This window comes from Moschus berezovskii, chromosome 8 (assembly GCF_049115385.1).
Source record: "Moschus berezovskii isolate FMDL1 chromosome 8, NW_MosBer_1.0, whole genome shotgun sequence".
Lineage (NCBI taxonomy): Eukaryota > Metazoa > Chordata > Mammalia > Artiodactyla > Moschidae > Moschus > Moschus berezovskii.
The window spans coordinates 87,034,894-87,057,725 of record NC_142467.1 but is presented as its reverse complement, the minus strand read 5'-3'; the positions used below and the strand labels follow the sequence as shown (position 1 = coordinate 87,057,725).

The 22,832-nt window shown below is 40.2% G+C and overlaps 1 protein-coding gene across 1 annotated transcript in view; it reads right to left on the bottom strand.

Moving 5' to 3' along the window:
* Window positions 1-12,169: 12,169 nt before the first annotated feature.
* Window positions 12,170-22,832, bottom strand: part of CCDC192 (coiled-coil domain containing 192) — a 223,939-nt gene continuing 213,276 nt past the window's right edge. The window contains exon 7 of the mRNA XM_055428785.2: window positions 12,170-12,461. Within this exon, the coding sequence (XP_055284760.2) occupies window positions 12,175-12,461 (287 nt within the window). The 3' untranslated portion in view covers window positions 12,170-12,174. The remainder of the gene's footprint in view (window positions 12,462-22,832) is intronic.

Here is a 22,832-nt window from a genome sequence, read left to right as displayed (position 1 = left end):
TGTAAAATGAGTTGGAAAGTATTCTTTCCTTGTGATAATTGTTTTTATGTGTCAACTTAGATAGGCAGTGGTATCCAAATAAATAGTTAAACATTATTCTAGATATTTCTGTGAAGGTATTTTTTGAAATGAGATTAACATTTATATAAGCAGAGTTAGTAAAGCAGATTACCTTCTATATTATGAGTCCCATCTAAGCAGTTGAGGACCTTAATAGAACAAAGTTGACTTCCCTTGGGAAATTTATCAACTCACTGCCTTGGAACTTAAACTGCAGCGTTGAGTCTTTCCTGCAGATTTTGGGCTTGCCAATCCTGATACTCACAAGAGCCAATTACTTAAAATAAATCTCTTTCTTGCATGCTCTCGCTCTTGCTCTGTCTCCATGAATGCATGCACATGTATGCACACACACATTCACACACACTCATATCTATCTATCATGCTATCTATACACACAGACACACACACACCCCTTACTGTCTCTGTTTCTCCAGAGAACCCTGTCTGATTCACTTGTTTCTAAATTCTGGAAGAGATTACATAAAATTGGTGTTGATACTTATTTTAAATATTTAGAATTCACTGGTGAAATCATTGGGCCTGGAGATTTTTTGTTTTAAAATTACTAATTCAATTTCCTCAAATTTGTAGCATTATTCAAATAATTTCACATAGACTGAGTTGTAGTGGTTTGAAACTTTTTAAGGAATTGGTTCATTTCTTGTACATTTGATGTCCACATGAAAACAACTGTTTTGTTCCTGATATATTGTGTCTCCTTTATTTTTGTCAGACTTGTAGAATCGTCAATTATGTCAGTATGTTAAAAAACCATGTCTTTGTTTTTATTGATCTCCTACATTTTCTTTTTTCAATTTCAGTTATTTCTGCTGTTTATTATTTTATTCCTTCTGCTTGCTTTGGTTTAATTTTCTTATTTTTTTTCTAGGTTCTTCATAAAAAGCTTAATTTTTGGTTTTGGACTTTTCCTCTTTATTAATATTTATTCTTGGTGTTATTAATTTCTGCCTCAGTACTGCTTTAGCAATGTCCCACAAATTTTGATATGTTTATTTTCATTTAATTAAATGTATTTGAAAATTTCTCTTGGGACTTCTTTATCCCATGGATTATTTAGAAGTTTATTGTTTACTGTCCCAAGTTGGAGATTTTTCTATTATCATTTCATTATTGATTTCTAGTTTTATTTCTTAGTGGCCAGGGAACACTCTGTTTGACTTAAGTTCTCTTAAATTTGATGAGATGTGTTTTATGGCCTCGGATACGGTCTATCTTGCTATTGTTTATTCTTGTTGAATGGAAAGTTCTGTGAGTGTTGATTAGATGCTGTTAGTTAATGATGTTGTTCAGTTTTTCCATACAATTGCTGATTTTCTTTCTAGTTGTTTTATCAACTGTGGAGAGAAGGGTTTTGAAATCTTCAACTATAGTTGTGAATTTGTCTATTTCCCTTTCAATTCTGTCACATTTTGTTTCAGATATTTTGCAGCTCTGTTGTATATGCCAATATATATAGCATTGCTATATCTTGTTGGTGAACTGATTCTTTTATCACAATATAATGTATCCCTTCAACTCTGGTAAATTTCTTGGCTCTGAAGTCTGCTTTATCTGATATTAATATAGCCACTGCTTCTTTCCTCTGTCAGGTGTTTCCATAATATATCTTTTTACACTTTAAGTTTTCAACCTGCCTATATTATATTTCAAATAGTTTTCTCAGAGGCAGCATATAGTTGGGTCATGTTCTAAATCCACTCTGATTCCTTGTGTTTTCGTTAGCTTATTCATATTTATATGGAACTGTTACTATGTTAGGATTTAATACTTCTAGTTTGCTTTAAAATTTTTTATTTCTTTATTTTCTTTTTCCTGCTTTCCTTTGGATTATTTTTAAAAATCTAGTTTGATTTGTCTGTCTGTCTTTGTATGGCTTTTTTTTTTAACAGATTATTTTAGATTATATACATATTACTTATTAAAGTTTCTTGTTGGAGATGGGAAAGTATTGCATGCTTTTCAAATGCATTTGAAATAAAAGTTCTCTTAATCACATGTGGATGCTCTCAAGGAGAAATGTATGTCAGTGTCATTTCATTATCTAACTGACTGAAATTCTGTAAAATTCTTTAATGTAACAGCATGAAGAATCTCATAAACGGCTCTCAAACTGGGAGACAAATTAAGACGCTTATTTTATAAAGCTGCTATACTACTCACTTTCTTCCAACACTACTTAGATCATTAGGAAAAATGAGGAATCATCTATAAGCATCTAATATATATATATATATGACGTGATTTACCAAGTGTTCTCACTTAAGGGCAAATTCTAATCAACTTCATTTTGGGGAAAATTTCACAAACTCATTTTAAACAAACCTCACTGTCACTTACGCTGACTGACAATACACAAAACATTTAACTCTCTCTTTTCCCTAATCTAGGAAAGTGATGAGAAGTTCAGATTAGAAGTTCCTTGTTTTACTATTTAACTGTTATAGTTAATTGTACCTACCCAAGATGTCTGGAACAACCATAATTTAATAAAAAAATATAAGATGCCAACTATCAGTTCATTTCATTTCAGTCGCTCAGTTGTGTCTGACTCTCTGCGACCCCATGAATCACAGCGGTACCAAAAATAAATGATAACTTCTTTCTCTATTTTCCACTTAGTAACTTTTAGCATTTTTCATTTTCCTAAGGATTTATTCCTCCTATGCTGCTAAGTCACATCAGTCGTGTCCGACTCTTCGTGACCCCATAGACTGTAGCCTACCAGGCTCCTCCGTCCATGGGATTTCCCAGGCAAGAGTACTGGAGTGGGTTGCCATTGCCTTCTCTGATTTAAATCAATAGAACATTTATGTGTTGATAATTTAGAACTGTTAGGGATTCACCATAGTTTTCTTGGGGAAAGATATCACAGATATTCTGACTCATTCAGGGTTAACCCTATATTAAGGAGAGCAGGTTTTCTTGGGATTCATCACCCAGAAGAGATTTTCCATGTCTTTGGTTCATATTGTAAGTATTTATTTTCTCATTTTAATTGCTGAAAAAAAGAAATTTCAATATAGACAGTGACTCTCTTTAAATCTTACTCTGTTTTCTCAGTATGCATTGAGTTCTTACTGAAAAAATAGCAGAAGGGAATTTATTTCCTCAGATTACACTTTTCAATTTGAGCATTTAAGTAGGTCTCAGGAATCCCTCAGTATGATCTGAGTGCTTGAAAAAACTCCCACCATTACAGATAACCATTCCACAGCCTGAACTCCTGATTCACAAACAGTTTTATGTCTTGGGAGTTAAATACTCTATTTCAAAATTGTGGAGCAAACACCAAGATGTAAAAATATTTTTTCTTTCTGCAGTATCTCAATTTGTTAAAGTTTGTAGCAAGATGCAATTTCAAGAACAACATTTTGGAATGGGTCTAAGTTTCTATGGTAAAATAGTAGGATTGAGTAACTCCCAGAGGATATTTAGATTATTTTAAACTCCTGGCATCTTAAATGGAGCCACAACCCTTCTCCATCCCTAGACCTTCCTCCAGTCTGCAGCAGACTGTACATGACCTGGCTCTCTGAAAGCTGTCCACCCCTACAAAGCAGCATTCATCCACTCAAGAAATTCCATGAAGGGTTAAAAAAACCCACCACTAACCAATTTCAAATTTATTTATGAAAAGAAATTGTGATGTTGAAAACCTCCCCCACTACCAGTTATTTCTTGAACTTACTATTTAACAAACTTAAAAGGTATAGTGAACATATCTAAGGCAACGACAAACTCTCTATTATTCCATTTATACATTTGGGCCAAACCTAGACATCTGATATGATTGATAGAGCGTAAAATAAGTACAAACTCATAGTACGTGCTCAGTAAATATTTGTTGCATGAACAAGGGAGCATATATCTGGCTATTAACCTATTAAAAAATGGTAACTTAACCAAAAATGGCATTGTGGTGAAGTTTCTCCTTTGATGTATAGTGCTGCCGCCCTGTGTAGTCCTTGGAATAGTAGAGGGTGCTATGGCAGAGAAAGAGACTTTGATTTTGTGCTAAAAATTCCATATAAGTTATCAGCAGCTGGATTGGTAGAGTTATGATTTTCATTCATCTTTGGAGAAGCCTTCCCTTATGTTAGAAGAATCACGAAAATGGTCATTTAATTACAAGAATGTGAAGCAAATGACTACTTCTTGATAATGAAGTTACCATATATGTGAATGTAGAAGTACAAGTTAATACTTGGCCTTCTGTACAAAAGTATATATCGAGACCATTTTCTCCTAAGTATAGATATCTATAGGACTCTTGGAATGCCACAAAGGGTGTTGCTGTTGCTGCTGCTAAGTCACTTCAGTCGTGTCCGACTCTGTGACCCCATAGACAGAAGCCCACCAGGCTCCCCCTTCCTTGGGTTTCTCCAGGCAAGAACACCGGAGCAGGCTGCCATTTCCTTCTCCAATGTGTGAAAGTGAAAAGTGAAAGTGAAGTTGCTAAGTCGTGTCCGACCCTTAGTGAACCCACGGACTTCAGCCTACCAGGCTCCTCCATCCATGGGATTTTCTAGGCAAGAGTACTGGAGTGGCTTGCCATTGCCTTCTCCGACAAAGGGTGTTATTTAAGCTTAAATATTCCCGGTTTTAGGGATATGTAGTTGCAGTCCATGAAGTGAGACCACACCTTGTGGGTGGGGTAGAATTTTCTCCAGAAGAAGAATATTGTCATCATTAATCATCCTGGGGTTCAAAATGAACAGCTTTGGATGAGGGGAGGTTAAGTCCTGCTCTTTTCCCTTGGGGAAGAAAATGGGGTGTTTATAGTGAAATGCCAAGGGTATTGTGTCTGCCACATGGGAGTCTACCGAGAACAAACAAGAACTTGTGATCTTAAGTTTAGCCCTATGTGTGATTTTTTGCAGTGTATCTTGATTACTCGCAAGCATTTAATGAAGTTTTGTTAAATACCACTGTGTCATATGGCTGTGCTTCAGGAAGTTAAGGGAGATATTTCTGACTGTGACTGAGCCCATCAGGGTATCAGAGTGGAGGTGTGTTGGGGTGGGGTGCGGGGACAGGTAGGCAGTCACAATGTGGCTGGATGTGACAGCCCTTCTCTGAAGCTGCAGTAATTCAGGGTGAGAACCACAGATCCACATGTGGAGTCACCAGCAAGGAGGGATTTTCATAAGGTTCCTGGAGAGGCAGAACTCAGTGGAAGGTTGGTCCCAGCAAGATGTTCTGGGTGGAGATGTGGAGTCTTTGTCATTCTCATTTTTAATGGAGACTTTTAATAACTCAACTCCAATGAAGCTCAGGCTATAAACGCAAGTCTGCACAAATTTCTTTATTTTCTATAAATTATCTGATTATTGACTCTGAACCCCTATCCCACCAAGGAGGCAGGAAGCTTCACCCCAGTCATTCTGAGTCTTCCCTTAGCCTGACTTCAGGCCAGGATTCTTGGTCTGGGGACACTTTTCTGTCATTTGATGAAGCCGAGACCCTGTCTTCCTGGTCAGCTTGGTCCCCTCAAGCCTGCGACTTGTTCACACTGAAGACACACATGTATGTGAAACTCTTGGCAGGCCCTGAAGTCCTGGTCCTCAGAATCTAACCCACCTGGTATTCCTTGTGGCTGATCCTGCCTGCTACATCTCTGGAGAAGGGAGCAGGAACCGGTTCCTGCTGCTGATTGGATGCCTCAGGGGAGGAGGGAATCCTTCCCTGTCTCCTTGCCTTCCCCTCAGAGGCATCTTCTCAAACCTTCTTTCTGCAAAGGACTTCAGCTTTGGAAATGAGAAAGCCTAGAAAGAAAGTTTCTCATAGTCTGCTTCTCTGCTCTTACACAGAACTCCTGGTTCTAGACAAAGGAGCACACAGCAAGCTATATTTTTAATGTGGGGAAAGAATGAAATAAATACAGGGAGCAAAATGCATTAATGCACTGAAAAATCATTCTGTTAGAGGATAATAAAAGTCATGTGCATTTATTTTTTAGCCATAGCCTGGTGAGATTGGGGGACCCCCTGAGTAACACTGTTTCCTTAGGATGCTGAGTTGTGAACAAATCTGTGTAAAAATGTACTCTGATCACTAGGAGTAGTTGAACTGGAGTAAGAACATCACAGTCAAGCCTAATTCTGAAACTACCAGCTGTATGACTTCAAGCAACTCATTTGATGTGCTCTAAACAAGGAGTCAGCAAATTTTTTTTCTGTGAAGACCCAGATACTTAGGCTTGTTGGCTGTAGTTCTCTGTCACAGCTACTCAACTGTACCACCATAGGCAAGAAATCAGCCCCGGGACAGCTTTACGGCTAACCATGGATGTGTTCCAATAAAATTTACCTTATAGACAGTGAAAATTGAATTTCAAATGATTTTTGTGTCATGGATGTGATTTTTTTTTTTGTTCAACCATTTAAAGATTTTTTTGTTCAACCATCCTGAAGTTCACCAGTCATGCAAAAATAAGTAGCCAGTTGGATTTGGCTTGTAGCCTTAGTTTGCCGACCCCTGTTCTGAACTGAGTTTAGCTCTAATATTTACAGCTTAGTTTTCCTGTCTGTAAATGCTAAATATAGATGTCCCTTAATTGTTCATCTTTGCTTCTCTGTGTGAGCTAGAACTGATGCCACTGGTTGCAAAGGGGAGTTGTGTAAATGAAATAAGCAGAATGTCTATAGGTGGGCTTTCTCCCTTTAGAAAATTCCAGTTCTGGTAGTCATCATTTACCTACTTACCTGAGATTTGTCATGTGGGTCAAATGACTTTATCAGAATTTCATTCTGCACAGCACACACATACAAAAAAGAAAAATTTAGAAACTGTTCTGAGCTGAGGAAGCGGCAGTGAACTCTTGGTTACTTCCTTTAGGTCTTTTTTTATGCTGTCTCTGTCCTGCATGTGGGAATATGCATTACCACTGAATGTAAAATGAGAGGTAACTAAAATAATCTATCTGAAAATGTTTGGCTAACTGAAGGAAAGATGTAATGTACTCATTTTGTCTCAAAATTTCTCATTTTGAGTATATATTAGACTATAAATCAAAAACCCAAACATTGAAATTTATGGTGACAACATACAAAATTGGACCTGGTGTACACACTGTATTTCAGGCAGGGATTCCAGACCATTTATTTACAGGGCAGTTGAGATCAGTGTCTTAAGTAGCCTGCTTTAAGACAGTAGGAAATAGTAGGGCCCAGGGCAAACTGTACAGTGCATCTTCACTCTTCTTAAAAGTATTTCAGTTCAGTTCAGTCGCTCAGTTGTGTCTGACTCTTTGTGACCCCATGGATCACAGCACGCCAGGCCTCCCTGTCCATCGCCAACTCCCGGAGTTCACTCAAACTCATGTCCATTGAGTCGGTGATGCCATCCAGCCATCCCACCCTCTGACGTCCCCTTCTCCTCCTGCCCCCAACCTTTCCAAGCATCAGAGTATTTACTTTACAACAAAACACACTGGGCAAACAAAAGCTAAAACAGAGTTTTGACCAAACCAATAAGTTGATCAGTTGAATCTGGACAGTTTTTTGACTCCTCTTATGGAATAAGTTGGAGAAAGGAGGTACCCGTGGAAAACTGTTTTTCCTATGAATGGAAATGAGGGCTGACCTGAGAAAGAGGTGGAGACAATGAATATCTTTGTTACATAACTGCATAGAGGTGGTGAGTGTTGTGAAAGTTATACTGGCCTGGGGGCCACAGGCCCTGGTTCTGGCATTTCCTACTTATAAATTTGGGATTAATTGCCTAACTAAAACCTACCTCATGAAAATTAAATAAAATAATCTATTTGAAAATGTTTAAATAATCATAACTTGATATGTAAATATTAGTTATGCTCCTATATGCATAACTGGAGAAGGCAATGGCACCCCACTCCAGTACTCTTGCCTAGAAAATCCCATGGATGGAGGAGCCTGGTGGGCTGCAGTCCGTGGGGTCGCTAAGGGTTGGACACGACTGAGTGACTTCACTTTCACTTTTCACTTTCACACATTGGAGAAGGAAATGGCAACCCACTCCAGTGTTCTTGCCTGGAGAATCCCAGGGACGGGGGAGCCTGGTGGGCTTCCGTCTATGGGGTCACACAGAGTCGGGCACGACTGAAGTGACTTAGCAGCAGCAGCAGCAGCAAGTTAGCATGGCATCCACTCTAGCTGTTTATTGTTTCTTTCACCATCACCATACCAACTTCATTCAAATAGGAGCTGGGCAATAAGGCACACCTTTTTATTACAGGGCCAAGGATTATATTATCAGCTTTTCTCTTTTAACTAGAACTTACTGTTATTATTGTTTGAACCCCATATGACAAAGAGCTGGTGGAAATCTAGCTCTTTCTTTCTCATTCAACTGTCATCCTTTGCCTGTGATTATATCATTCTTTGAAAAGGTGACATCAGACAGTAAACTTATTTAAGCTTATTTCTGGTTTTCAAGAAAATGGATTAAAGGATTATTGGACAATACATTCTGTGATATTTTCCATCTGAAAACAAGGGATTGGGTATTACTGGATTTGAGCACTAGGGTTGTTCTTTGTTAAATGAAGAGCAAATTTAAACATTTGGGATGGAAATGGTTAGACAGTGAACTAAATGTCATCTTGCCACGGGTTAATGTTATTGGGAATGTACCAAGCATCTAACTTAGATGCTGAATTTCTCTGGGAACCTGGAAATTAAAGCTGTTTTTAGTTTTGTTTTACTGTAAAAGTCCTAGTTTCATTAGGTATGGGAAATCTCATGGCCGACCCTATCTTTTGCCATGAACTTTGTCCCAGTGTACTAGTACTTTTATTTTAAAAAGGTTATTTCCTACTTGAACTTGACTTTCCTCTATGAACGAAAACATTTTCTTGTGTATGGGAAATCCTAACAAGATTTTGTTGTAATAGCAGGGGAGAAATTATAGTAATCACTGATTCTTTACAGTTTACTTTTTCTTTTTTTGTCTAGTTTTTCAAACTATGAGAGTGAAACTTTTGAATCTCAAGCATTTTATTTTCCAAGTCCTTTAAATATGTTTGTTTTCTTATGCCTGTTGGAAATAGTTTTGTCTCTGCAGTCCCTATACTTGATAATTGCCAGATAAATATTATTTTGACTTAGGCCTGCAACATTCATCAGGACTTCTCTACTTATTAAAGCAAAAATTCTTTACTTCAGAGTAATGTAGAAGGAAATGATAGGGTTTGGGGGTAAGCAGAGAGCATAAGAGATAACTGAAACTTGACTGAATTCATTCTTTCCCAGAAATGTTTTTGTCAAAAATACTATAGTGGCTTTGCTTTTTAATGAATGTCATTAAATCCTAGGGCATCTCTTTCACATTTCTGGGTTGGTTTCTCTGATAACTTGCTTTCCTGCTAGTCTTTAATAAGTCTGTTACTATGATTTCATCTTGCCAAGCACATAATAATGAAATTAAATCGTTGAAAAGAATACAGCATTTATTTAAGTTGATGAGTCATACCACACGTTCAACTTAACTTCCTCTCTGAGAATAGTTAATGACTGGTGAAAAAGTAGAATTAAAACTCTACCTATATTTCTACAAATGTTTTTAGACTGTGAAGAATGGCTTTAGTTACTTGTTAATTAGTTTACTTTTTTAGATTTCCAATTAGTTTGAACCAGATACCTGAATGGTTTCCTAAATTTTCTTTAAGAACAAGTCATGAGCATACTAACTGCCTTGTGATATTTACACCAGATATTTTATAAGTCAGCAGACTATTTCAACAATCCAACTGGCTTCTAAGAAAATGAGACTTTGGCTTACAGGGTGGGCTATTATCTGATTTTTAGTTTGTCTGAATCAGCTATTTGGCACAACCTGAAGTTTACGACCCAATTATCTGGAGGAATGGCAGAAAATGGAAATGAACTTTGAGGGGTATACAGTGTCATAAATGTTCAGTAGGGACTGTGAAATTTTGTACTTATAAGTGTCTCAGAGGCCAGAGACCAGTAACACCTCTTCTCATCTTTCTCCCTCCTCATAAAACTTGGATATTTAAAGAATTCTTATTACCAAGGTGTCATTAACAAAGATTAGTCTCTTTACCTTTGGAGCAAATCTCTTCTGCACTTCTGATTTGGGGATAACCTAGACCTGAGTCAAGATGAGTTTCTTGTAAAGTCGGGTTTGCAGAGGGTAATAAGACTCTTGACGATTTCTTCTTCAGTGACTGGTCCTTAGATATGTAGAGATTTCAGGCTCCATTAATTATTAACAGCAGCTCCAGCTCTCCCTGTTACTTTATCTCCGCTGTCAGGCTATTTTCATGCTGAGGGCTAGCCATGACATTGACAAAGGGAAACTGATCTAGAAGCGAACACGAACACGCTTCGTTTGGGGATGTGATAGTTCCCCCCACCTCCACATTTGTCATCTTAGCCTCAGGATTCCATGAGATTAAGACAATCTAGAGACTTGATTATCAAAATAACACATCAAAGTTGCAGAGAGGATAGTTTCTCTTGGAGATAGTCCATTCAACTAACTGAAAAATTTAAAGCTTTCTCACGGTGATACACAGGAAAAACATGGCAATGTTCAGTCTTACTATGGTGTTAGATGCAACTGGCAGAACTTCAGGACTGGAACAGGGAATGCTCTTTGGTAGCAGAGAAACAGAAAAGACAATGGGGATCAAAAAGTTTGAAGAAGTAAGAAGGAGGTACCAGAGAGAAGCGATTTCTGAAATGAAGGACTTAGGTAAACTGCATGGAAAAACTTCTCTTGGAGATGTGGAAAAGTGCTTTTCGAGTCACCCTCTGGGATAGTTGTGTACTTATGATCATGAAACTTTAAGTCGGTTTCATTTCTGATAATGGACTACAACTGTGTGTATTGCTGACGTTTCAGCTGAAAATCTGAGGTTATAAAACAAATATGGGAAGATTCTTGCTATATATGACCAGAGAACCTACTGGCAGAACCAGTGGTTTTATTTTGTAGTGAACCTCTACAGTCAAAGTTGCAAAGCTATTATGAGTCCAAAACCCAATACTTCCTTTAAAAACAGTCAGGTTTTTAAAAGTTTAAAACTTTGTTTTAAGGAGACTCTTACTGTGTGAACTCCTGAATGATTTGTGAAGTTGTGATTTTTATGTTTGCTGCAATATTGCTAGTATCTAATTATTGTACCTGAAGAGTTTTGATGAATATTTGTTGAACTGATCGAATTAAGTTGAGAGGTAGCAACAGTCAGACTCATGGAAGAGCTATAGCTGTGTGCCTGAGTCATGCTGTACCAAAAGAGTAAGAATTAAGCACCGAGGTCTTAAAGTTAGTACTTAGCTGCTCTCTTTGGGTGGGAAATGGTTCATCTGAAGGGAATGTGTGGGAGAGGAATATATATGACATCTTCTATTCCATTAATTACAGGGTAGCTTTCATTTGCTTATACTCTATTTTTAAATTATTTTTATGCTGTCCACAGCCCATTGATATTTTGCTTTGGTCTTAGTGTTGCTTGTAAGGGAAAAGCGAGTGTAACCCATTTTCCCAGGGAGATGTTGTCCCAGGACACTTTTCCCAAAGGACTGCAGCTCTGATTCATCCATTCTTTTGATTGCTTTGGTTTTACTTCATTTCTACCCTTGCTAAATGCTAATGAAATACATGCCATAGAGAAATATATTCTAGAGGTTACAAAAGGACAGAAGTCATGGCTATTTACTCTGCTGACAATGATTATGCTTTCAGTACCCCAACATTCCCCAGCTGGAAACAGCCTCCACGATAGCTTTCTGTTCAGTCGAGATGCACACTCCCTTGCAGTGTGACAAACCTCTGGTAAGAGGATGATGCTAAGTTCTTTGACCATCTGTCTAGTTTTATGTTTTTCCCTCTCCCTCTGTTATCAGGAATGTCTATAAACAGTATTCTACAGCCGTGTGGATTATATGACAAATGTCTAAAGGGTTCAGTGTTTGCATCTGAAGACCTCCCTTTGTTTTCTTTCCTTCCAATATGAACCTTATAGGATAGTCAGACCCATGAACTTGGGTTTGAGTTTACCAATGAGGAGATTGCTTGGGCTCTGGACTTTACCTTGATGACACTTAAAAAGCTTTTATTGTTTTTTTTTTTTACTGGGTATCTTTACAAATCCTCAACATGGACCACAGAAGAGACATTATTATTAGAGAAAATTGGGGTTTCTTGTAAACATTCTGGAGAGTCCTTGACCTCTGGGGAACAGTGGGCCTCCCGCTCAGTTTCCAACTGCTCAATCTTCCTTTCCTTTTCCTCTAAAACTTCTTCCAGCTGAGTGATTTTCTCATTCTGAAGGGAAACCTGAATTGACAACTCCATAATCAGGCTGATTTTTCGGTCACCTTCTTCCACAGGCGGGAGACCGCCACAGGACTCTTCCAGTGAGCTGTCTTCTAAGGCAAACAAGAAAAGGAAAACCTGAGCAGTTTTAATTAGATTTCCCAGAACTCAAAGAGAGGGAAGATGAAAAAGCTCGTTTCTCATGCTCTTAAAAGAGAACACAGATGTTGCATCATCTGGTCAGATATACTGAGAAAGGAATCTGAATCGAGTCTGGGGAAAGACTGGGTGCTCGTGAAAAAAATCTTAGAAGCCTCTGGAGAGGGAGGAGAATCAGTTTTTGCCAACTCTTTTTTATATGCATTTAACTTTCAATTAACCATGGGAATGAGCTGTCCTTAAAAACACAATAAACAGCAATAGCTTTTTCCTTAAGAATTTTTCACAATCTGGTAGAAATATCAGTTCAGTTCAGTCGCTCAGTCGTGTCCGACTCTCCGCGACCCCATGAATTAGAGCACGCCAGGCCTCCCTGTCCATCACCAACTCCCGGAGTTCACTCAAACTCATGTCCACAGAGTCGGTGATGCCATCCAGCCATCTCATTCTCCGTCGTCCCCTTCTCCTCCCGCCCCCAACCTTTCCCAGCTCAGAGTCTTTTCCAGTGAGTCAACTCGTTGCATGAGGTGGCCAAAGTATTGCAGTTTCAGCTTCAGCATCAGTCCTTCCAATGAACACCCAGGATTGATCTCCTTTAGAATGGACTGGTTGGATCTCCTTGCAGTATAAGGGACTCTCAGGAGTCTTCTCCAACACCACAGTTCAAAAGCATCGATTCTTCGGCGATCAGCCTTCTTCACAGTCCAACTCTCACATCCATACATGACCACGGGAAAAACCATTGTCTTGACTAGACGGACCTTGGTTGGCAAAGTAATGTCTCTGCTTTTTAATATACTATCAAGGTTGGTCATAACTTTCCTTCCAAGGAGCAAGCGTCTTTTAATTTCATGGCTGCAATCAGCATCTGCAGTGATTTTGGAGCCCAAAAAAATAAAGTCTGACACTGTTTCCACTGTTTTTCCATCTATTTCCCATGAAGTGATGGGACCAGATGCCATGATCTTTGTTTTCTGAATGTTGAGCTTCAAGCCAAACTTTTCACTCTCCTCTTTCACTTTCATCGGCTTTTGAGTTCCTCTTCACTTTCTGCCATAAGGGTAGTGTCATCTGCATATCTGAGGTTATTGATATTTCTCCCAGCAATCTTGATTCCAGCTTGTGCTTCTTCCAGCCCAGCGTTCCTCATGATGTACTCTGCATATAAGTTAAATAAGCAAGGTGACAATATACAACCTTGACGTACACCTTTTCCTATTTGGAACCAGTCTGTTGTTCCATGTCCAGTTCTAACTGTTGCTTCCTGACCTGCATACAGGTTTCTCAAGAGGCAGGTCAGGTGGTCTGGGATTCCCATCTCTTTCAGAATGTTCCACAGTTTATTGTGATCGACACAGTCAAAGGCTTTGGCATAGTCAATGAAGCAGAAATAGATGTTTTTCTGGAACTCTCTTGCTTTCTCCATGATCCAGCGGATGTTGGCAATTTGATCTCTGGTTCCTCTGCCTTTTCTAAAACCTGCTTGAACATCGGGGAGTTCATGGTTTACATACTGCTGAAGCCTGGCTTGGAGAATTTTGAGCATGACTTTACTAGCGTGTGAGATGAGTGCAATTGTGCGGTAGTTTGAGCATTCTTTGGCATTGCCTTTCTTTGGGATTGGAATGAAGACTGACCTCTTCCAGTCCTGTGGCCAGCGCTGAGTTTTCCAAATCTGCTGGCATATTGAGTGCAGCACTTTCACAGCATCATCTTTCAAGACTTGAAATAGCTCAACTGGAATTCTATCACCTCCACTAGCTTTGTTAGTAGTGATGCTTTCTAAGGCCCACTTGACTTCACATTCCAAGATGTCTGGCTCTAGGTCAGTGATCACGTTATTGTGACTATCTTGCTCGTGAAGATATTTTTTGTACAGTTCTGTGTATTCCTGCCACCTCTTCTTAATATCTTCTGCTTCTGTTAGGTCCATACCATTTCTGTCCTTTATGGAGCCCATCTTTGCATGAAATGTTCCCTTGGAATCTCTAATTTTCTTGAAGAGGTCTCTTGTTTTTCCTATTCTGTTGTTTTCCTCTATTTCTTTGCATTGATCACTGAGGAAGGCTTTCTTATCTCTCCTTGCTATTCTTTGGAACTCTGCATTCAGATGCTTATATCTTTCCTTTTCTCCTTTGCTTTTCGCCTCTCTTCTTTTCACAGCTATTTGTAAGGCCTCCTCAGACAGCCGTTTCGCTCTTCTGCATTTCTTTTCCATGGGGATGGTCTTGGTCCCTGTCTCCTGTACAATGTCACGAACCTCCATCCAGAGTTCATCAGGCACTCTATCAATCAGATCTAGTCCCTTAAATCTATTTCTCACTTCTACTGTATAATCATAAGGGATTTGATATACTTCAATATAAATTATAGTTTGACTGGGAAAAAAGTTGCCATTGCCCCTTTTGGGGAAAATAATAATGAGAAAATACAAGTTTCTTAACCCAAGTCAACTTTAGAGTTGGCAAGGATGTAATCTGAGGTGATGAGGGAAACTCTATAGCATAGTATACAGATCAATTTCTTTAGGTCTGAAGACTTTTCAGTATGTCTTAATAAAATCACATACCTCCTGAATTTAAAACTTATCTTTAGTTTCTAACATCTAACCCCTTAGATAAGGATAAAGACCTCTGAGTAAGGAAGGTGTCATGTATGGATGTGAGAGTTGGACTGTGAAGAGAGCTGATCACCGAAGAATTGATGCTTTTTGAAATGTGGTATTGGAGAAGACTCTTGAGAGTCCCTTGTACTGCAAGGAGGTCCAACCAGTCCATTCTAAAGGAGATCAGTCCTGAGTGTTCATTGGAAGGACTGATGCTGAAGCTGAAGCTCCAGTACTTTGGCCACCTCATGCGAAGAGTTGACTCACTGGAAAAGACTCTGATGCTGGGAGGGATTGGGGGCAGGAGGAGAAGGGGACGACAGAGAATGAGATGGCTGGCTGGCATCACCGACTCGATGGAGGTGAGTTTGAGTGAACTCCAGGAGTTGGTGATGGACGGGGAGGCCTGGCGTGCTGTGATTCATGGGGTCGCAAAGAGTCGGACACGGCTGAGCGACTGATCTGAAGAAAGGAGAGCAAGAGATTCCAACAGAGAGATAAAAGATTAGTGGCTGGCAGCAGGAAATCCTTGAAAGTAAATATCATGAGACCATCAGAAGTTTTAGCTATTAAAATGATATCTCATTCCACTAGATTTTAGCAGAATTCTCCCCGACCCCAACCACTCTTATCCAGAAATTTACCGTTAAAATGACCTCTAAGTTGTATAAAAGGCAGACTTCAACTATAAGAAGTGAGGCATGTCAAGGACTTGGGTGTCTTTGTTGGATTAATTGAACCAATAGCATATGAATGAACCTGGCACATTGTGTTGACAGTTAATTGCTATAACTGAAGGTCCAGCCATTACTCAAACCCCAGTGAAAACATACTGCACAGCTGCACCTCAAAGAAACATAAGGTGAAGTCCAGGATACAAAAGCCTGCTGCTATTGTGTCCCCACACACATTCTAAAATCGGGCAGCTTTATTGTGACAGTCCATGCAGGCAGGGAATCATCCATCTCTCAGCAAACAAAACTAATTTGCAGTCATCATTTTTCAAGATCATAGAGTGTAAGCTTTGAACACCACTTTGCACAGTGGACATGATGCTTTGGCTTTACAAAAGTTAGAGATCAGGCTGTTCTCCCCTTATAGAAATTATTACTAGCACTGTACTACGCTTCAAGAATCCACGGAAAAATTTGTCTCCTGTACACTTGAAATTCTAACAGTAATGTTTAAGGAGATGGTAGTCTGAGCACCTTTCTTAAAAAGCAATGAAAAAAGTCTCATCTCAAAGGAGCATTTAATGCATTCCCTCTTCAATAGGTCTGTGCTTTCAGGCCCTAAGAGGGTGATCATGGGGTTGGGGTGGGGGGCCTTTCTCATTTGCTGATTTGCCAGGCCTCACCTTTTCTCTGACTGCAGCTGTGCTCCCCCAATACAGTACCCTCTTGCCCCGTGTTGTTATTAGGCAGCTGAATGTGGCTGGTGTGAATGGAGATGTGCCATAGGTATAAAATACATACATGATTTGGAAGACAATTTGAAAATAACGTGAAATGTCTCATTTAAATTTTAAAAACTGTATTAAAATGATTTTGTATATGTTGCACTAAAATATATTTTTAAAATAAATTTTGCTCCTTTGTTTTTACTTTTTTAAAAATGCGGCTACTAGAAAATTGAAAGTATCATAAGCAGCTTGCATTTGTGGCTCTCATTATGTTTCTCCTGTATAGCTCTGAGCTGGAGTTTGCTCCTGGCTGAGTGCTCTTTGAAACGCAGGTGGATGTGTTTCCTGTAGACGGCTCTAGTTAAGATGTATAATTGCTATTTAGTAGGGAGTCTTGCTGGTCTTCAACCATTAGCACATGGATCATTTTTCTGTTACTCCAGAAGGTGTAACTGTTAGTTGCTCAGTTGTGTCTGACTCCTTGTGACCCCATGAGCCTGCCAGGCTCCACTGTCCATGGAATTCTCCAGGCAAGAACACTGGAGTGGGTAGCCATTCTCTTCTCCAGGGGATCTTCTGATCCAGAGATTGAACCTGGGTCTTCTGCATTGCAGGCAGGTTCATTACCATCTGAGCCACCAGGGCCAGGGAAGCCACTCCAGAAGGTGGAGGCATGGAAGTCTTGGCTTGGGAGAATGGGTTCTTAGGGATTGAAGTGAGTTTCAACAGAAGATGAAAGAATAGATGGGAAGTGGCAGCAAGAAGCTGTGGGAAGGTGTGACGGAAGGAATGGCAGGCAGGATGGAGAGGGCTGGGCATCATGAGGCTCAGGGGCGGAGAGGGGGCATCAGAAGCATCTCTCCTTGTCTGTGCCTGTCATCTTCTTTCTCTTGACCTCTCCTTCAGTCTATTCCAAGGTTTTCCTCTCTTTTCAAGAGAAGTTATTTTCTACCGATTGCACAATAAAGAAAGGAGTTTAGTGCCATTCCCAAAGGCAGACTGGTCAAAACTATCTTTTTTTAAAATGTGTTTGAAAGTGAAGAGGAACTCAAAAGCCTCTTGAGGAAAGTGAAAGAGGAGAGTGAAAAGGTTGGCTTGAAGCTCAACATTCAGAAAACCAAGATCATGGCATCTGGTCCCATCACTTCATGGGAAATAGATGGGGAAACAGTGGAAACAGTGTCAGACTTTATTTTTTTGGGCTCCAAAGTCACTGCGGATGCTGATTGCAGCCAGGAAATTAAAAGACGCTTACTCCTTGGAAGGAAAGTTATGACCAACCTAGATAGTATATTAAAAAGCAGAGACATGACTTTGCCAACAAAGGTCCGTCTAGTTAAGGCTATGGTTTTTCCCGTGGTCATGTATGGATGTGAGAGTTGGACTGTGAAGAAAGCTGATCACCGAAGAATTGATGCTTTTGAACTGTGGTGTTGGAGAAGACTCTTGAGAGTCCCTTGGACTGCAAGGAGATCCAACCAGTCCATTCTAAAGGAGATCAATCCTGGATGTTCACTGGAAGGACTGATGCTAAAGCTGAAACTCCCATACTTTGGCCACCTTATGCGACGAGTTGACTCACTGGAAAAGACTGATGCTGGAAAGGATTGAGGGCAGGAGGAGAAGGGGATGACAGAGAATGAGATGGCTGGATGGCATCACCGACTCGATGGACATGAGTTTGAGTGAACTCCGGGAGTTGGTGATGGACAGGGAGGCCTGGCGTGCTGTGATTCATGTGGTCGCAAAGAATTGGACACAACTGAGTGACTGAACTGAGCTGTAACATATTGCAATATAGGTAGGACACTTTCTTCACTGAATTCTAATGATAAAGGGGCAAAAATGCAGCAGTGTGGCCTTGCATAGGCTCTCAGTCACTAGGTCATTTCCTCGCTCTCTGCCTTCCTGGAAGAGTGTAGTAGAGAAGATAGACAAAGAGAAGAGCCAGGGTGTCTCAGTAGCTCAGGCTTCTGCAGCACAATACCATAGGCTGCATGTCTTAAGGAATATTTGTTCAATGAATTTTGTCACAGATTAGAGTTTAGAAGTCTAGGATTAGGGTGCCAGTGAGATTAGGTTCTGTTGAGGGCACTCTGCCTGCTCTGTGGACAGCTGCTTTCTTGCTGTGTCTGCACATGGTATAGAAAGAGATCACAAGTTCTCTGATATTTCTTCTTACAAGTGAACTAACCTCATTCTGAGGGTCCTGCCCTCATGACCTTGTCTATTAATGATTACCTCCCAAAGGCGCCATCTCTAAGTACTGTTACATTGGGGATTATAGCTTCTGCATATGGATTTGGTGGGGGACACAATTCCATCCATAACACAGGGAGAAGACAACTGGAAAAGGAGCAGAGAAGGAAAATGAAGCTGAAATAAAGAGAGATGGCAGGAGGCCTTTGATTCCTACTGTAATGTTTTCATGTATTAAATGAGAATGCTGATAGGGAGACAAAGAAGAGATTTTTCATGCAAGTATATTTTTACTATTAAATGACTTCTTTACACATATAACAAAAATATTTTTGTTCCGTTTCTAAACACATGATGAATAACAAAAGTGCTTTAAACTTTTCAGCAAAGTGAGGAACTCCAGAACTCACATCCTATTTGTATTGGAAATAGCCCAAGGCCACCCCAGTGAGTTTTTCAGACTCTACCACTAGTCTTCCCATGATCTGGTGTACACTGCCCTTCTCCACTCTAGGCTCCCTCATCTGTAACAGGAAGAGATGTGTGTCCCTGTAAGGTCTTGACAGCTCAACCTGTCCCCAAATCTCAAACACCTGTGGTCTTCCGTGGCCTTTGCTACAAGCTCAGGCAGTCTTGCCAAGGCCTTGTCTGCCTGAGGCATGGGGGATTCTGTTTACTGACCAGATGATCTCAGTTTAACCTCATCCCCAGAGGCAAGACAGATTCTTTTCTGTGTCAGAGGGAGCAAACCTGATTAGCAACTGTCAGGGTATGATGTCATCGCAATTGCTACTATTGTAGAGGTTTTTACAAGCATACATCATTTTTCAGGATTTCCCATATTTCTGCCTTAAGAAGGTGGGAAGTAGAAGTGAGGCTGTGGGTTTAAGATCATGGCAGAGAGGAGGGAGGAGAAAGGGTGGTGAAAACTGTGAAGATTTAGAGGGCAGACAACAGGAGCCTTCTGCTTCCAGCTGGCCCAGGCTATGTTCAAGTTTCTAAGTCACCTTTGAATGACAAAATACTTTAGGTCATTTCCAGCTCCCCATTCTTTTTACGCTTTATTTATTTATTTACTTCTGGCTATGCAGGGTCTTCGCTGCTGCACAACTTTTCTCTACTTGTGGTGTAGGGGGCCTGCTCTCGAGCTGCAGCGCACCGGCTTCTCATTAATGGTGCTGGCTTCCCTTCTGGAGCACAGGCTCTAGGGCATGTGGGCTCAGTAGTTGCAGCTCCTGGGCTCTAGGGAACAGTCTCAGTAGTTGTGGTACCTGGGTTTAGTTTCTCTGTGGCATGTGGGATCGTCCCCAGTCAGGGATGGAACCTGTGTCTCCTGCATTGGCAGGCAGATTCTTTACCACTGAGCCACCAGTCAGCTTCCCATCCTCAAGACCCTCGAAAACTTCATGCTCTTAGCCAAGTGTCACATGAGAGTTATGTCAAAAATGACAAAATAGACAACAACAGAGGTAATTATAGTTTGAGTTAGCTTAGAGACTTGACAGTTGGAATGTACATTTTGGAGGTGCCCAGACCTCACCCGTACAGGAATTATTTCTGCAACATCCCTAAATGATGATTTTCTGACTAAATTGCATACATTGGTATCCCTCTTTCTGGGTCAGCTGCCAACTGTAATCAACGAATGAGATTTTCATTTTGCCATGAGTGCAGCTGCCTGTTGTTCTAGAACTGTCTGTCAGGTGGAAGGCTTTGATGAACAGACTGGAGGAGGGCTGCGTACAATTTATAACTGATCAGAGGAAAGAAATGTGGTGTGAAGGGTGGCCAGTGAATGGCTGGAAAGACATTTTAAAAAATCTTGTAAACATTTTTTTCTCAAAAGGAGTGTTCGCATTTTGATCCTTTCACTGATGTCACCTGGCGTGCTGTGATTCATGGGGTCGCAAAGAGTCGGACACAACTGAGCAACTGAACTGAACTGACTGATGTCACCACCCTAAAGTGTTCACTGAACAGAGAAATGCTGAGAACCACTGATCGAGCATCTGATTCCAATACCTCTAGCAATGGGAAGCACCCTGTTCCTCACTAGGGGAAGGTCTTAAGTTAGCCCTTAAGCATCTTTCATGACCCTCTTATTTATTCATTCAGAAATTAGTTCAACAACTGGGACCCTGCATATAGAGACTAAATCAGACACGTGTTGGCTCCATTCACAGTTCCACAGTTGGGTAGGAGAGGCAACACTGAGTTAGGACATACAAGACTTAGCTTAAACAAGCACCTCCATTGGGTACTCATTTGAGGACATTTATTTTCTCTCCGGCTTTCAAGCTGATGACTGAGGCTGCCAAGTATTTTCTCAATTAGAAAGACTCCCACCAGTGAGGTGATTACATACCTCACTCCCTCAGAGCCACCCAGGATTACCGTTTGGCCTAAAAGACTATGTCAGCTTCCTCCTCTGTACAAATGCCTGTCAGTCTGACTCACCTTCATGCTGGTCTTGAAAGCTGTATGTATTTCCCAGTAACCGCAACGGAGTTCAGTTTCATATGTTGCCAAAGTTAAATTTGAAATTTGGCACATCCTTGTAAATATATCCCTTTTGCTACTTGGATAAGATCCAAAATGACAACAAAACCCTTCCTAATTTTCTATCCTTTTACAATGAATGTTTGAGAATGATCGTTCTCTGCAATGAAATCATTCACTTGTATTTTGCATTCTTATAATACAAATGTTTTACCTCTTGAAAATCAGGTTTGTCTTACTTCCTGCAGACTTGTGTATCCTCCTGCTCCAATGTTTTTATTTGAGCACAGAATACATTTGAAGTTTGCATTTGTCAATTTGGAGGAAAAAAAACAAACCAAGCAGCATCATAAGAACAGATTTTAGCTGGCAAATAATATTGGTCAGCTAAAATATATAAAATATAGTCTGTTATTTGCTAGGAGGTTTTGATATGTATCACAAAACTCCCCATATCATAACGATGACCTGTCCTATAAAAGGATTGTATGTTTCAGAGGAAAAATTTGAGGTGCGATTGTAGACTGGAGCAAATATACATTTTCACCCAGCAATATCCCAACAGTTCCATACCTAAGAGCTTAAGTATGTTTTAATCAGTGCTTTGGAAGGACAATATATTTAGTTGAAACCTTGGTGGAAAGGCTGCAGCCCTGATGACATGGAAAAATGCTTCAGAAAGCTATAGAAGACTCGTTGAAAAGGAAAACACTTAGGCAAAGCAAGAAGTGCTAGAGACTGTACAGGAGGCACTTGTTACTTCAAGTTCATTGGGCCTCAAGCAGATGTTGTGCCTGTGCCAGACCCGTAGCCAGCGTGCGGGCTCTGGCTGATGTGGATGCTTTGAGGACTTGTTTAGTGTTTGGGTACCAGGTAGGATGAAAAGCAACAGCATCACTCCTGTGCTGGTATGATGCTCTCACCGTGAGTCATGGGAGCCAAGCAGACTTAGGGAACTGCAGATTCCCAGCCTCCTTCCTATGTATACGCCAAAGCATAAATGTACTGTGATGTACCCCTGCTTAGCCTTTATGGAAATGCTTAATGCACAGCACATGTAGTTGAAGTATTGCTAGAACTTCATATCTGGCCACACTACTTCTGCTACTGCCTTTTCAATTTGGTTTCAATTCTGCCCAGAGAGGTTACATTAAAACATAGGTTGGGTATTGACACTCTCTTGTCCAAAACCCTCCACTAATTTTTTTTTATTTCATGTAGACTAAAACCCCAAGTGCTTACACTGACCTTTGATCTGCTCCCCCTCGTGTGTTATAGACACAATTCCTATTCCCCCTTTCCTCATTCACCCTGCTAAATTCCTACCAACCTCTTCGCCATTCCTACCAGACCCAATGTTTTCCCACTCCAGGGCCTTTGCATTCTCTTTCTTCTGCCTGATAATTATAACTCTGATTTATACATGGCTAGTTCCCTTACTTCCTTCAGGTCTTTCCTGTCCAAGGTTACATTCACACAATGAAGCCTTCCTTGGCCATCCTGCCTGAAATTTCAATACAACCCCCATTGCTGAACATACCAAATCCCTGTTCCTTACTTGGTTTTCCTAACTTGTTACATCTGACTACTTTATATTTTATTCTGTCAGTAGTCTCTCTC